The 15,551-nt window shown below is 53.2% G+C and overlaps 2 protein-coding genes across 3 annotated transcripts; both read left to right on the forward strand.

Moving 5' to 3' along the window:
• Window positions 1-756: 756 nt before the first annotated feature.
• On the forward strand, window positions 757-4,604 carry FGF11 (fibroblast growth factor 11; the record flags this gene model as incomplete). The annotated part of the gene is made up of 5 exons (XM_082861630.1): window positions 757-949; window positions 2,599-2,709; window positions 3,242-3,345; window positions 3,961-4,159; window positions 4,426-4,604. 5 exons carry the CDS (start codon window positions 757-759, stop codon window positions 4,602-4,604), a joined length of 786 nt encoding a protein of 261 aa, XP_082717756.1.
• Window positions 4,605-6,225: 1,621 nt separating this feature from the next.
• CHRNB1 (cholinergic receptor nicotinic beta 1 subunit) lies at window positions 6,226-14,938 on the forward strand (the record flags this gene model as incomplete). Of its 2 annotated transcripts, XM_082860309.1 has the most annotated exons (11): window positions 6,226-6,280; window positions 6,366-6,505; window positions 7,091-7,135; window positions 7,680-7,789; window positions 7,894-8,002; window positions 8,368-8,515; window positions 8,989-9,198; window positions 12,067-12,290; window positions 12,784-12,965; window positions 13,320-13,467; window positions 13,772-14,938. In XM_082860309.1, the coding sequence occupies 11 exons, from the start codon at window positions 6,226-6,228 to the stop codon at window positions 13,910-13,912; spliced, it is 1,512 nt and encodes a 503-aa protein (XP_082716435.1). In that variant the 3' UTR covers window positions 13,913-14,938. The 2 variants fall into 2 exon arrangements, with proteins under 2 accessions (XP_082716435.1, XP_082716436.1); XM_082860310.1 differs by lacking the exon at window positions 7,091-7,135.
• Window positions 14,939-15,551: the final 613 nt, after the last annotated feature.

The following is a 15,551-nucleotide window of genomic DNA, read 5'->3' on the forward strand; positions in this document are numbered from 1 at the left end:
ATTTGGAGGTGACTTCAAAAGGAGTGGATGGTAACAAGGTGAGGAAGGGGGCTCAGCAGCTGGAACGCTGTGCCACTAGAATTGGGGGTGACTTGGTAAAAAGCGGTATCGTCCAGAGACAGGGTCTGGGAACCTCTTCTTGCTGATTGGCGACAGTCTGGATATTTCAAGGCATAGTTTTTTGGGGATTTCAGTGAAAAAAAGTGGGGGATCCTTCACTTAGTGGGTGGCAAAGGAAAAGACACCAAGGTTGGGTTCTCCCTAGACACTGGCAGCACCCCAGCAGGGGTGGGGTGAGCTAATATCCCCAAAGCTAAGGACCCACACCCTTAAAATTACAAGAGTGGCTTTGGCAGGAGTGCACGGCCCGGAAATAGGGTGGAAAGGTGCCTGGGGATATTGGAACCACATCCTGGAAAATTTGAGGGTCTTGGCTTTGGGATAGTGTTAGTGGGGGACAGGGACACTAGAGATCAGAGAAGGGGGAGTTTTCTGTGGGGGGCAAAGGTCGAGGGTGGGGTCAACTGAGAGGTACATAGGCTGCTGGGTCTGGCGAAACTAGCACGAGGCCCAAGGGTGGGAGCTGGTGCCTGGGGTGGGGGTCGTCTAGGGCTTATCCTCAGGTCCCGTGGGTGAGGCGGCGAGTCGGACCGGAGAGTCAAGAGCATGTCCTGGTGAGCTAGCGGGCTTCTCCGGGGGGGGGGGCAGCGCGCTCCGGGAGCCTGCCGGTTTTGGGGTGTCTCCTCCCGGGGCGCCATGGCGGCACTGGCCAGCAGCCTGATCCGGCAGAAGCGGGAGGTCCACGAGCCCGGGGGCAGCCGGCCCGTGTCGGCGCAGCGGCGCGTGTGTCCCCGCGGCACCAAGTCCCTTTGCCAGAAGCAGCTCCTCATCCTGCTGTCCAAGGTGCGACTGTGCGGGGGGCGGCCCGCGCGGCCGGACCGCTGCCCGGGTGAGTGGCTGGGGCGGGGTCTCCGGGCCGGGGGTCTCTCTGCCTGGGAGGTTGAGGCCAGGGACTCGGAAGAGCGGGGCCCGACTGACGGGGGCTCCCCAAAAGTGAAAGGGGGTGGGCCTGGACCACAAACTCTCGGCCAGACGATGCCTCAGTTTCCCTTCTCTCTCGCCCATAACCCCGAGTCCCCTTGCTTTCGAGGGCAAGGGGAAGGCTTGAGGGGCTAAGCCTGGTGCCCCGAAGCCTGGCAGCTCCCGCTCGGCCCCCCTCCCAACACAGGAGTCCCCACCCCCACCATCCTCTGCCTACGTGCCGTCTCTCGCGATTCTTTCAATGCCGAGTGGAGGGGCCTGGGGGTTCCGGACGCCTGGGTCACCCCGAGGGTTTCTGCGGCTCCGGCAGCCCCGCCCCCGCCTCGGTTCTCCCGCTCCTCCGAGCCTTGGATCCGTTCCGCCTCGCCGAGCTTGCCTGGCTCGGTACCAATCTCCCCAGCTCTCCCCCGGGTGTCCTTGCAGCTACCTCGCCAGTCCGCCCCTCTGTGCGCCCTCCTCCCGTGACCTGCACTTCAAGAAGAGAGCTGGGCACTCCCCCATGACCGCCTACGCGACTCAGAAATCGGGTCCCACGGGCTCAGGGGACCCTCTGCCGCGAGGAACTCAGACACACTAAACGCCTGGATACCCGCACGGAGACTGGGGGTCGTACCATCTACGAGGGGGTACCGGGAACTCGGCCGCAAGCGCCGGGGGAGGAGAGTTGTGAGGGTTAGCGTGTGGTCCCCGTCCAGGTGCGACAGGCGGGAAGTCCCTCTGGCCTCGCTCCTGTCCTCTCTCAGCTCCCCTAGGGGGAGACCCCCCCCACCCCCCGCTGGCGTCCTCCTCCCCCCGCCGCCGGCCCTCCGCAGTGGTACGGTCCGCAGCCCACCCTTTGAGTGGGACCCAGCCCCCACGTGAGTCAGCCTGCCTCACCAGCTCCCTGGCCCCCTCCCCCATTTCCTTGGTTTGGTACCGAATATCCCCCATCCCAGGCGGGTTACCTGGCTGAAGGGGAGAGGCTGAGCCTCAGGGAGGGCGGGGACCCCGCGAGCCAGCAGACTGACAGACAGACAGACAGACAGATGGGTCAGTGTCAGACAGGCCGGCGCTGGGCCAAGGCGAGGCCCGCGCGAAGCGAGAGGCAGCCGCAGCAGCAGGTGCTGAGTCAGCGTCAGGCCCAGTCCCACCCCCACTCCTGAGGGGGCGCCCCTACCCTGGGGTCACCTTAATGCCCCCCACATTCGCAAACACACTGCCCCTTCAGCAGCTCTGCCTGTCTCCCTTTGTCCTCTGCGTTTCCATGTATCTCTCCCCTTCCTCTTCCTTCTTCTCCCCTCCCCCCATTCTGGTTGAGCTGTAGAGTAGGAATTAAATACATTTCAATCAATTAAACTGAAAGCTGGTTAGAGGAAGCAGAAGGGACCCACACCCCAGCTTCCTCTGGAGTCAAAGAGAGGTGGGAGAGAGCTTGCTTAGAGGGTCAGGGAGTTGGGGCCCTGGGACCCTCTTCCTTCCCTCCATCCTCCTTTCTTTCTCTCCTCTGATCCCGCCAAGTGTAGCAATGTTTCTGGGAACAGAGATGTCATGTTCCAAGATGAATGTCTCTCTCTCCAGAGCCTCAGCTCAAAGGCATCGTCACCAAACTGTTCTGCCGCCAGGGTTTCTACCTCCAGGCGAATTCCGATGGGAGCATCCAGGGCACCCCAGAGGACACCAGCTCTTTCAGTGAGAGGGGAAGCCAGCTGCTGGGTGGGAAGGGGGAGCGCAGGCATAGGAGATGACAGTCCTATTGTGGCTTCAGGTTCTGTTGTTTTCAGTCTGGCTTTTTTTTTTTTTTTAGATGTTGGGGGTAGGAGTTTATTAATTAATTAATTTATTTTTGCTGTGTTGGGTCTTGGTTTCTGTGCGAGGGCTTTCTCTAGTTGTGTCGAGCGGGGGCCACTCTTCATCGCTGTGCGCGGGCCTCTCACTATCGCGGCCTCTCTTGTTGCGGAGCACAGGCTTCAGACGCGCAGGCTCAGTAGTTGTGGCTTACGGGCCTAGTTGCTCTGCGGCATGTGGGATCCTCCCAGACCAGGGCTTGAACCTGTGTCCCCTGCATTAGCAGGCAGATTCTCAACCACTACGCCACCAGGGAAGCCCCAGTCTGGCTTTTTGACCCCGCAAAGGAAGAAGTAGAACTGGGACCAGAATTGAGGGGGGGCTCAGATGGGGATTGGAGGCTTGGCGTACTGATACCCATTCTCTCCACCCCCAGCCCACTTCAACCTGATCCCTGTGGGGCTCCGTGTAGTCACCATCCAGAGTGCCAAGCTGGGTCACTACGTGGCCATGAACGCTGAGGGGCTGCTCTACAGCTCGGTGAGACAAGGGGGCAAAGTGGCCTGGAGTCAGGGGACTCCCCTAGCTACAGCCTTCCCAACTACAGATATTTTGCAGCTCAGGGCTTCCTCTCCCTCCAGCTCTTGCCTGTCCTCACTGCCCGCTCCCAAGCACCTCCTCTAGCATCCCTCCAATCCCTTCTCCTCGAATAGCCTCTTAAATACCCCCAGGCTCTTTGAATGTCCAACTCTTTCAACCTTTTAGGACCCCTGTGTCTTCTCCAACCTCCTCTAGACCTCATTATTACTCACTTCCCCAGAGTCATTCAGGATGCTGGGGAAGGATTCAGGAACTCCTCCAAGCAGAAATTCCCTCCAGGTGCCCTGGATGGTGAGAGGTTGGGAGTAGAGCAGAGAGAAGTTATCTTCTTATCCCAGGCCCCCAGAAGTCTAGGTCCCGGCCCTCGGGGGGCCACCAGACTCTTCCTCATCCTCCCTTTCTCCCAGTTCCTGCGTGGACTCAGAAGTTGGCTCTCCCAGTCTCAAACGTATGGATTATATCCTGCCTTGTTCTTCCCAGGGCTCCCTTCTGTTCAGTGATGTGTCTTTTTGTCTTTCTGTCTGTGTGTGCCTTTCTGGATCTTTGTCTCCTCAGCCACATTTCACAGCTGAGTGTCGCTTTAAGGAGTGCGTCTTTGAGAATTACTATGTCCTGTACGCCTCTGCTCTCTATCGCCAGCGTCGTTCTGGCCGGGCCTGGTACCTGGGCCTGGACAAGGAGGGCCGAGTCATGAAGGGAAATCGAGTCAAGAAGACCAAGGCAGCCGCCCACTTTGTGCCCAAGCTCCTGGAGGGTGAGTATGGACCCCCAGGGAAGAGGTGGACCACATGGGACGGTATTGACCTAGACATGGACATTTAGTGACACACAGCTAAGGGCTATAAGTGTTTTAAGAGGACACATGCTATGACAGGTCAAGCCAGGAAGGCTTTGGCCTTTGGAGGTTTGGGAAGCTCTCCTTCTGTGGGTTCCCAGAGGAGGAGTGTAGGGGAAGGGAGCCCTTTCAGAGCTCTCTTGGTGCCTAACTCTCCTTCCTGCTCCTCTCTCTCCCCTTCACAGTGGCTGTGTACCGGGAGCCTTCTCTCCACAGTGTCCCTGAGACCTCCCCTTCCAGTCCCCCTGCCCGCTGCCATGTAGTCCCCAGACTGGAAGCTCCCTGCTCTAGCCACCACCACAGCCTGTCTCCCAGCCCTGCTTCTGGCCCTGCTCTCACCCCTGCTGCCACACTCATGCCCTGAGCAGCCATGTCCCACCAGGTGCTCTACCCTGAGGGAGCCTAGGGGCCGGCCATGACTTCCGGGGCTGCTGAGACCCTTAGATCCTTGGGCCCGGGAAAGGGGTCAGAGAGGGGGATGTCTGAAAATGGTCCTGGCTGATCACTTCTTTCCTTCCACACTTACGCCCTCCAAAGCCTTTTCCCGAGATGGTGCGGGGGGGGTTCCAAAACTGACAAAACCAGGGCATAAATCTTCCCCACCCCGGGCTCAGCCAGTTCCTGGAGCCCTTTGCCCTTTTCATGGCCACCAAGCCATAGACTTATAGGTCCACTGCAGCTCAGGATTAGTTTCCTTCTTTCGCTACTCCACCTTTTGCCTTGTTCCAGACAGGCTCTGGAACACCAGGCACCCCAGCCAGGGCCATTTCTGCACCCAGGGTCTGTGCTGGAACACAGGCATGCTGCCAGGCTCTGTTCTGGATCCATCAGGCTTCTGTCCTTCACCCAGATGGACCCCTGGTTTCCAATTAGAGAGAGGCTGGATTTGGGCCCTGTCCAGCTGCTGGTCTTGGCCTGAATTGGGCCAGTCTCAGATCACCACAGGTTTAACTTTCTTACCTCAGAGACACCCAATTCTAGAGCGTGGTGTTCTAGACACATACAGAGCCATACTTCCTTCTGAATCTCAGCTCTAGGACATAGACCACGACTCTCAGCCCTTCCCTCTAGGATGGAACTAGAGCCTATATAGGCATGTTATTGCTCTAGAGTAAGAGTTCTAGACCCACGCTTCCACCTTCTCTAGTGATACCTGTTAAGCAGGAGCTCTGGAAAGGACCCAGCTATGATTCACAAAGAACTAAGTCCAGAACTTCTTGTTTTCCCTAGACAATTTTCCAAAAATCTTATTCTTCCTATAGAATGCTAACCTTATTTTTTACATGCAGTTTCTAGCTCCTGCAACTCAGCTGGGGTCCTGCCAGGGAACAGAGGCTGAGGAAGGGCAGAGGAGTTTTGGAAGGAATCCCTGGCTCATAGAAGGGCAGCTAGGATGGGAAAGTGGCCAGAACCATGGCATGACTGGACCTGTGCCTGGGTTGGGGGGACATGAACACTTAGCTACCTCAGCAGGAATTCCTTCCAGGTCCCCTTTAAAGCTGAGGTCTTTAGGGTAATGGGTCTAGAATAAAAAAGACAAATGGGACATAGCTTTGAACCCCCTCAAATGAGGAGACACCAATTCAGCAATAAGTCCCATCCTTCTCCCCTACAGGTCAGGCCAAGGACGGTGAGGGCCTCTTGGTCTCTAGACCTCATACACCCCTCCAGCTTCTAACTGAATAGAACTTGCTTTACCTCAGCTGGGTGTTAGGTACCCAAAAAGGCTCTGCTCCCAGGGACCAGTCTCCACTCCATGCTTTCTCAATTAAAGACGATTTATACAATTGAAGTGTTGTCTGCCATCTGTGGGTAGCAGGCTTTGGCAGTCGCTCGGGGAGGGATCAAGTCCCAGGGGCGGGGCGGGTAGGCTGGCGGCTGCCCCCCAATAACAGGTGCACATTCCTGGGCGCCTCGTCACTTCCCCTGCGCTGGCTGTCCTGGTGGCTCACCCAAGCGGACTCACTGAGCGACGCGGGCGGGCTATGACCCCAGGGGCGCTGCTGCTGCTGGGGGCGTTGGGGGCGCCGTTCGCCCCGGGTAAGTCTGGGCCTCAAAGGGGCAGTGACAGGGCCAGAGGTCGTGGCCGGGCATCAGGGCTTCACTCAGTTCTCTCCTCCTCCAGGCGCCCGCGGCTCGGAGGCGGAGGGCCGACTCCGCGAGAAACTTTTCTCGGGCTATGATAGCTCGGTGAGGCCGGCGCGGGAGGTGGGAGACCGCGTCGGGGTCAGCATTGGTCTCAGCCTAGCGCAATTAATCAGCCTGGTGAGGGCGCACACGGGGAGTTGAGGTCTGGCCCACTAGTCGGCTGGGGGGCGTGGCTTTAGGCAGGGCGGGACCCAGGGACCACTGTGGGCGGGGTCCGGGGCGAGGCCAGGCTGGGTGACTGACGGGCCGTTAGTAGAGATTGGGTCGAAATCGGACCAATGGACAAGCTGTGGGCGTGGCTGCTGGACGGGCCAGGATGGGGCCGGGCAGGATGATGAACGGGCCTGTGGGCAGATCTCAAAGTGGAGCTGGGGCCGATGGACAGGCCGAAGAGCGGACCTTGGGGCGGGGTCATAGGCTGGGGCGGACCTTGGTGCCGGGCAGGGTCAATAAACAACAGCGGGCAGAGATTCACTCCGGCCGGGGCCGGGACTGGTAAATGAACTGGCTGGCTGTACGGCCAGCAGGAAGTTTACGAGATAGAGGCGGAGCTTAAGCCAACGCAGTTTATAGGAGGTGGGGCTTGAATCCAAGAGGGTGCGACTCAGGAAAAGAAGGGAGGTTCCAGGGAGAGTTTACCCACCGAGCCCCTCATTTCTCTACACTGACATCATATCTCCCCTTTAAACTTTTCCCTTCTAGAACGAGAAGGATGAGGAGATGAGCACAAAGGTCTACTTAGACCTGGTACGGAGACCCCCGCAGGGTGGGAAAGGGCGGGCGTCCCGCTGCCTTTACAATTTCCTCGAATGTCCCGCCCAGTAAGATTTTTTTTTTTTTTTTTTTGCATCACGGCCTCAGAAAACACATTTGTAACTGAAACAGAAGCTTCAGGAAACAATACCTATCTTTACTATGGGAGCTGCATTCCATGCATTTTTCATTCTAAATTTTTTTTTTTAACACTGGTTTGGGGCCACTCATTTGATTCCGGACCTATGAAAAGGGTCGTTAACTGCAGTTTGAAAACCACTGTTTTAGAGGCTAGCGTGCAACCCCCTCGTTTTTACAGAAAGAAGAAATTGGGGCCCGATGAGAGAGAAGGGGAAATTAGTTGATAGGGTCCCAAAGAGTGCAGGTGGAGTCTTAAACAGAGCCCCGGCCTCCAGAACCACAGACCATGCCTGCGCGGCTCTCCTCCCTTGCATTCCCTGCCCGGACTTCCTTCGCACATCCCAAGACTCCTTCCAGCCTCCAGCCCCAGACGGCCCCTCAGCCTCTGCTTCCCTAGGAGTGGACTGACTACAGGCTGAGCTGGGACCCTGAGGAGCACGAGGGCATCGATTCACTCCGCATCACTGCTGAATCTGTGTGGCTACCAGACGTGGTGCTCCTAAACAAGTAAGGATGTTCCCAGAGTCTGGGAGGTGGGGCAGGGCCTCTGGAGGGGCGCGGCCTCCGGAGGGAGGGGCCTGATCCCAGATAAGAAGATTCTTTCCCTGCAGCAACGACGGAAATTTTGATGTTGCTCTGGACATCAGCGTCGTGGTGTCCTCCGACGGCTCCGTGCGCTGGCAGCCCCCGGGCATCTATCGCAGCAGCTGCAGCATCCAGGTGTCCGGGCCCCACCTGGGAAGCTCAAGGCGCTCCTAGAGACCCTCACTCAGATATCCCTCCTCCATTATCCCCATGACCCTCACGTCTCTCTTACCCTTCTGGTTTTCCGTTGAGTTTCATCTTCTCTGTCCACTTTCATTGACTTTCAGTCTTCCTCAGTGACCGCCCCCCTCCATTGTCCATGACCTCCCCGCATAACCTTCTTATTCCTCTGTGACTCCACTTCTCTGTGATCTTCCCCTGGTGGTCCCTATCTCCCTAGTGCCCCATAGCCTCTGACCCCTGTCTGCCCTGTGACCTCCCCAACTCCCCCAGCCCTGACCAGCTCTCTGGCAGCTCTAGTGATTCTCCACTCCATCCAGGTCACCTACTTCCCCTTTGACTGGCAGAACTGCACCATGGTGTTCAGTTCCTATAGCTATGACAGCTCAGAAGTCAGTCTGCAGACCGGCTTGGGTCCCGATGGGCAGGAGCGGCAGGAAGTGCACATTCATGAAGGCACCTTTATTGGTGAGTGGGCATGGCTCCCATGTCCATGGGCTTTATGATTTCCAGTTTCTAACAGGCTGATAAATATATTCCCTCAGTGAGTCCCTGTGGGTTCAGCAAGATAGGTGTAACTGTCTATATTTTGTGGTTATGGAAATTGAGACTTGCTTAAATTTATTAGAGATGGGCTGTCCAGCCCAGGGACCATAGCTGGCCCCTTATTACATCAGTCCCCCCTGCTCTAGGATGTGGCAGAGAAAGCCATATCTGGGAATTCCCTGGCGGTCCAGTGGTTAGGACTCCACACTTTCACTGCTGAGGGCCCGGGTTCAATCCCTCGTTGGGGAACTAAGATCCCACAAGCAGCGTGGTGGCGCAGTGAGGCAAAAAAAAAAAAGAAAGAAAAAAGAAAAGAAAGCCGTATATCCGGCACCAACAAAGACAGGTTCCACATCTGTGTCACCTTCTCTTCTCCCCCGCCTCCGCCACCCAAGAGAATGGTCAATGGGAGATTATTCACAAGCCTTCTCGGCTAATCCAGCCTCCAGTGGATCCTAGGGGAGGCGGGGAAAGACGGCGTGAAGCAGTCACCTTCTACCTCATCATTCGCCGGAAGCCTCTCTTTTACCTGGTCAACGTCATCGCCCCATGCATCCTCATCACTCTTCTGGCCATCTTCGTCTTCTACCTGCCACCAGATGCAGGTAAGAGGGGAAGGGGCCCAGCACTCCTTCTTGCCAATAGCTCAGGTTCTTGCTCTTCACCCATAATACAGGGAAGGTTTTCCTGCCAACTCAAGCCTTCATGAACTGTGCCTCAGCAATCTCACCCAGGTTTTCCTTTCAGGAAGATCCTTTGCCTCTGCATCCAGATTTCCCCTCCAACCTCAAGCTCTACCTCCCCTCTGCTGCTCACTTCTCTGCACCCAGTAACTTCTGAACTCTTCCCTTCAGAATCCTAGGATCTCATCCTTGGAACTGCCACTCCTCTGACCAACAAACTCCCAGGCTTAGCTAACGCTTCCTTTCCCTTTCCGCATTCCTGGCATCCTCCCTCCCCCACTTGTCAAATGCCGCCTACTAGTCCCTTAACCTCCTATGTCCCTTGGAAATAATAGCCAACATTTCTCTAGGAGACAGCACAATATGCTAACAGAGTAACCTTGGGCAAATTCCTTAATCTCTTAGTGTCCTTATCTGGAAATAGGACAGTCGTTGTCCCTCCCACATAGGACTATTTTGAGGATTAACTGAGTTAATAGAACTATGCCTGGTACTCTGTAAGCTTTGTGTAAGTGTAGGTATAGTCTTTTCTAATTTTGAGCACTTGCTATAAGATAATACAAATAATGTGTTACATATATTAACTCAGTTCTAATCTTCACAACTCTGTGAGGTAAGTACTGAATTGTCTTCCCGTTTCACAGAGGCTAAGTGACTTTAAGTCATTCACCTGACATTACACACAGAGAGGCAGTGTTGCTATTCCAACCCTGCTTAGTACTAGTCTGATCCAGAGACTGATATCCTAAACTCTCATATTCAAAGATGCTTTACTGGGAGTTCTCTGGTAGGCTAGTGGTTAGGATTCTGGGCTTTCACTGCTGTGGCCTGAAAAACAAAACAAAACAAACAAAAAGCACACGCTTTCCTTCTCTCTGTAATCAAGCCCTCTCTCAGTCTAGGGAAGGAGAGTGATGCATCTCTAGAACACACTTCCACATGTAACTCCTCCTTCTTCCTGGAGCAAGGCAAATCTTGGAACCCAATATTACAGGACTAAAGTAGAACAGACCATAATAGTTATTTATTTCAATACCTTCCATGAAGTTTGCAGTGCCTGTTGTATGCCACAGTAATAACCAGCCACCTGGCATATTCTTACATACTTGGTTTCATTTTTAGATCCTTCGATTTGCTATATAGTTCCTGCTACAGGGGTTGGTCCATTCATTCATTTAACAATACTTGTTGAACATCTGTAATGTGCAAGGCACTGGGAATACATCAGTGAATAAAACAGACAAAAATCCCTGCTCTCATGGAGTTTATATTCTAGTGGCGGAGACAGTCAGTAAACATAATAAACCCATTGGATAGTATATTATTATTTTTTTAATTAATTAATTTATTTAGGCTGCGTTTGGCCTTTGTTGCTGCACGGGGCTTTCTCTAGTTGTGGTGAACAGGGGCTACTTTCGTTGCAGTGCACGGGCTTCTCATTGCGGTGGCTCCTCTTGTTGTGGAACACGGAATCTAGGCGCGTGGGCTTCAGTAGTTGTGGCACGCGGGCTCTAGAGCACAAGCTCAGTAGTTGTGGCGCACGGGCTTAGTTGCTCCGCGGTATGTGGGATCTTCCCGGACCAGGGCTCGAACCCGCATCCCCTGCATTGGCAGGCGGATTCCTAACCACTGTGCCACCAGGGAAGTCCTAGATAGTATATTAGGAGAGGTCAATTCCTAAGAAGGAAAAATAGGAAAAGGGTTTGGGGAGGATGAGAATGGGGGTAGGGGTTGCAATTTATTTATTTATTTAAACAATTTTATTGAAATATAGTTGATTTACAATGTTGTGTTTCATTTCTGCTGTACAGCAAAGTGACTCATTTACAGATATATATATTTTTTCATATTCTTTTCCGCTATGGTTTATCACAGGGGTTGCAATTTAAAAATAGGATGGTCAGTGAATGCCTCACTAAAAAGGGAATGTTTGATCAATATTTGAACAAAGCCTTGAAGGAAGTGAAAGAATGACCCTGGTAGATATCTGGGGGAAGAAATTACCAGGAGGAGTTAACAGTGAATGCAAAGGCTCTGAGGTGGGCGTGTGCCTTGCATATTCAAGAAATAGTCAACGTAACTGAATGAAGTAAGCAAGAGAGAAAACAGTATGAGATGTAGTCAGAGAGCTAATGGGAAGGCCTTGTAGACTTCAGTAAGGACTTTTATGCTAAAGGCGATGGGAAGCCACTGGAGTGATATGATCTGATTTACATTTCAACGGGATCAACCCGGCTGCTCTGTTGAGAACAGTCAGCAGGGGGGCAAAGGATGAAGCAAAGAGGAGGCCTTTATAATAACTCAGATCTGAGGTAATGGTGGCTGGTACCAGGATGGTAGTGGTAAATGTGATAAGTCATCAGTTTCAGGATATATTTTGAAGATAGAGCCAATAGGGTTTGGTATGGATTGGATATGGGATGAGAGAGAGGAGAGCTGAGAATGACTCAAAGGGATTTGGCCTGAGCCACAGGAAAGGTCGAGTTGTCATTTATGAACTGAGGCAGACTATGTGGGGAGTCGGTGGTGAGGGAATTAAGTTTTGGACATGTTAAGTTCGAGATGTCTAGTGGACACCCAAATGGAGAGGTTAAGTAGGTAGGTGGATACAAGTGTGGAATTTAGGGGAATCAGTCCAGGTTGGAGGTATAAATGTAGGAGTTATTTGCATGCAGTTGGCCCTTCCAAAAGCCTGTCCTTGAGTGGGCTGGAAACACGGTCACTGATTATGCCAGGGAGATTGCTTTCTGGCGAAGCCTAATCCTTCCGCCTTCCCCTCTGTCCCCCAAGGAGAGAAGATGGGGCTCTCGATCTTTGCCCTGCTGACCCTTACTGTGTTCCTGCTGCTGCTGGCAGACAAAGTGCCTGAGACCTCCCTGTCTGTCCCCATCATTATCAAATACCTCATGTTTACCATGGTCCTCGTCACCTTCTCAGTCATCCTTAGCGTCGTAGTCCTCAACCTGCACCATCGCTCACCCCACACCCATCAAATGCCCCTTTGGGTCCGTCAGGTAAGAAGATCTCCTCTCCAACCTGTGTTAACTCTCAATCCTAGTATTTGGCTTTTTGTCCAGGTATCGCTCCTCCCTCCCACCGACTTCAACCTTCCCTTTCACAGACCTGAGGGAGAACTACAACTCCTGGTAGAGTGTCAAAGTGCCAAGGTCTTTGGGTGTTGAAATGTTGCCCAATTAATTTTATCCTCCCATCATTAACATTGCGTAGATCCCAGACTCTCTTCATCAATACTGCCCATCGTGGGTCCCAAGGAAGCATTCTAAGGGTTAGGTACTATCAGGGTGGAAGCCCTCAGAACTTTTCTTTCCAGTCAGGATGCCTCCTAACCCACTTAAGAACTCTTGGGCTGTGTAGTTGCATTTCATCTGTGGGACGCATGCACGCATGCGCAGGAATGGGCACATGCCGTGGGGGTGGTTGGCGGCTTCCCTTCTGGTCTGAGAGCATAAGAGCCCCCTCCAATACGCCTCTTCTTCTACTCTGCAGATCTTTATCCACAAACTCCCTCCATATCTGGGTCTGAAGAGACCCAAACCTGAGAAAGACCAGATACCGGAGCCACCTCCTATACCTCTCAGGGATTCTCCAGGAAGTGGCTGGGGTCGGGGAACAGATGAATATTTCATCCGCAAGCCACCAAATGATTTTCTCTTCCCCAAACCCAACAGGTAGTATTTACTCCCCATCGCCCACGTAGAAGGGAGAGGGAGAACTACACTTCCCAGGAGACTGTGCGGAGGCAGGCGTCCTAAGCTCCCGGAGGATGTCGTGGTTGAGCATCATGGGACTTGTAGTATCCCTTCTGTTGCCCACTTTGCAGGGAGGTGGGAACTAAAGCGTAAGGGAATAGGAGGAATTGCGGAAGGCTAGAGAGGTCGCCGCTGTCGGAGAGAACCTGAAGTGCTCTCTCACGTTTTGAAACCTGGATGGGCGCTGGAGGAGGGAGTCGGGGCGGGGCCTAGAGCACCCGCGCAGGCCGTCTTTGCGCCCCGGTCGTGGCCAAACAGACTTGCCTCTTCCAGGTTCCAGCCTGAACTGTCTGCCCCGGACCTGCGGCGATTTACCGATGGTCCAAGCCGGGCTGTGGGCCTGCCTCCCGAGCTACGGGAGGTCGTTTCCTCAATCAGCTACATCGCTCAACAGCTGCAGGAACAGGAGGACTACGACGCGGTGAGTCCAAAGAGGGTGGGCCAAGGCAAGGCCTGGGTGGCCTTGGCTCCACCCACAAACTTAGACTCCGCCCCCAGCGCTCAATTTTATTTCTGATTGGAAGTTTGCCTCACTTGGTCCCGCCCCCTGGTTTCCAACTTGTTCTTTACTCACCTCCGTCGCCTGCAGTTTTGCTCTCTGCTATTCTGCGGGCCCGCCCTTGTCTCAAAGCCGTGGTAGGAGGACCTGGGTGCGGTACAGGGCCTTGGGGCCGCCTTCCCTGGGGGTCTGGAGCTCAGGAACAGTTTCCTCTTCCTACCCCCAGCTGAAGGAGGACTGGCAGTTTGTGGCCATGGTGGTGGACCGCCTCTTCCTGTGGACCTTCATCATCTTCACGAGCGTCGGGACCCTCGTCATCTTTCTGGACGCCACGTACCATTTGCCCCCTCCCGACCCCTTTCCTTGAGGACGAGAGGGCCGAGACCGAGGTTCTCGGCCAGTTGAATTGAGAGTTTGGTAGTACTCTCAAGTCCCATCCCTTTCTGCATCTTAAGTCCTTCACTAGGAGTCCAATCCTCTCATCATTTCGTTTCTAGGGAGGAAGCCCAAGTGGGACTGGGCAGATGGGGGCCTTGGGCCCACCTGAAATGCACTATCCGATTATTTACTCTTTGGCTTCTTGAAGAAGCTCCATTGGATATTCACATCTAGGTTGGCAATGAATGGAACAAAGTACAAGAACTAGATTGTAAGCCTTCTGAGGGCAGGAACTATGTCTGTTCACTGTAATATCCCCAGCACCTAGCACAGATCCTAACCTATACAGCCAGTACCTCTGGTTGAATGAATAGGGAAATTTTTTTTCTGTAAGGAAGTACACTAAGTAATAGTGTTTATGTTTGCATGTTGGGACTAGTGGTCGTTTTTTCTTTGTTTTTACGTTTCTGTAGTTTATTGTATTTTGTAATATGTATTATCTTTAGGATAAAAAAAAGGTTATTTCTAAAAGGATGCATTTGTAATGAGGATAAAAAAAGCACACTGTAAAAACCTTAAGTTCCAGCTTTGGTGCCCAAACTTTGGACAAGCTACTAAACTGCCCTGTGCCTCAGTTTCCCCATCTGTAAAATGAAGCTAATAATAATATCTGCTCCCTAGTCTGAGGATCATATGAGAAGATGAGAACAAAAGCATTATACAGTATACATCAGAGGTTACAAACTGGTGTGTTTCGTTTGGCCCATGTTGTTGGCCAGCAGAATTTAAAATTTGAATTGGTTTGCTACTTTTAAAATGTGGATATTTCACATAGAAATTTGGATTTCTGGCTTCTCTTGAAACTTTTTAAGAACTACAGTAGCACCAGGTCTGATTCCCCTGTTGGCAGCAACCTGCTAGAGCTGATTAGTGGCTGCCCACTCTGGTCAAGGTATTTGTATCAGAATTCCTCCAAGGCCCCACCCACCTAACCACTCATTTTACTTGCCCATGCCTGCATAACACTAGACAAAATACAGGGGAGGGGAGGAGGGACAGGGAGTTGAAGCCCGTGGGAGGCCAGGAGTGGAACAAGAAAGGGTGTTGGTGTCTCTTATGGCCATCACACACTTTGTGCCTGTTTCCTTTCAGTTTGGAGAAAGGGCTTCATCTGGGAGATGAAGATCTTGTGCCCAGCAGGCTCTGTGAACTGGACTGCGTTAATGTTTCTGCCTGAAGGTCAGAGCAAAGTCAGCTTTAGCCTAGTGGCTGCAGCAATTACAGTGAAGTACCTAGGGTCAACAGGCTCTCACGCCTACTCAATTGCTGGAAGTTGGTGTCCTAAGAGGGAGAATAGGGCTACAACTTGTAGGGATCCCTGTGGGACAAGGTTAGCATGTCCCTGTCCAGCCAGACCCACCAGCCACGCCAATAATTGCACCTGGCATCCCACTGCGGAGCACAGTTCATTTGTCTTGTTGGTTTATTGGCCTAGAGAGTTGGACACACACACAAATGCGGAGATAAATATTGGTCAGTTTCTCTAAATCTGGGTCCTCACTACGTATAGAGCTAGAGTCTGTAGAATTCTAAATCTTGCGTGCTGTGGCACAGAACCAGTGGCCTTC

This window comes from Leucopleurus acutus, assembly GCF_964270905.1.
Source record: "Leucopleurus acutus genome assembly, chromosome: 19".
NCBI classification, from domain to species: Eukaryota; Metazoa; Chordata; class Mammalia; order Artiodactyla; family Delphinidae; genus Leucopleurus; species Leucopleurus acutus.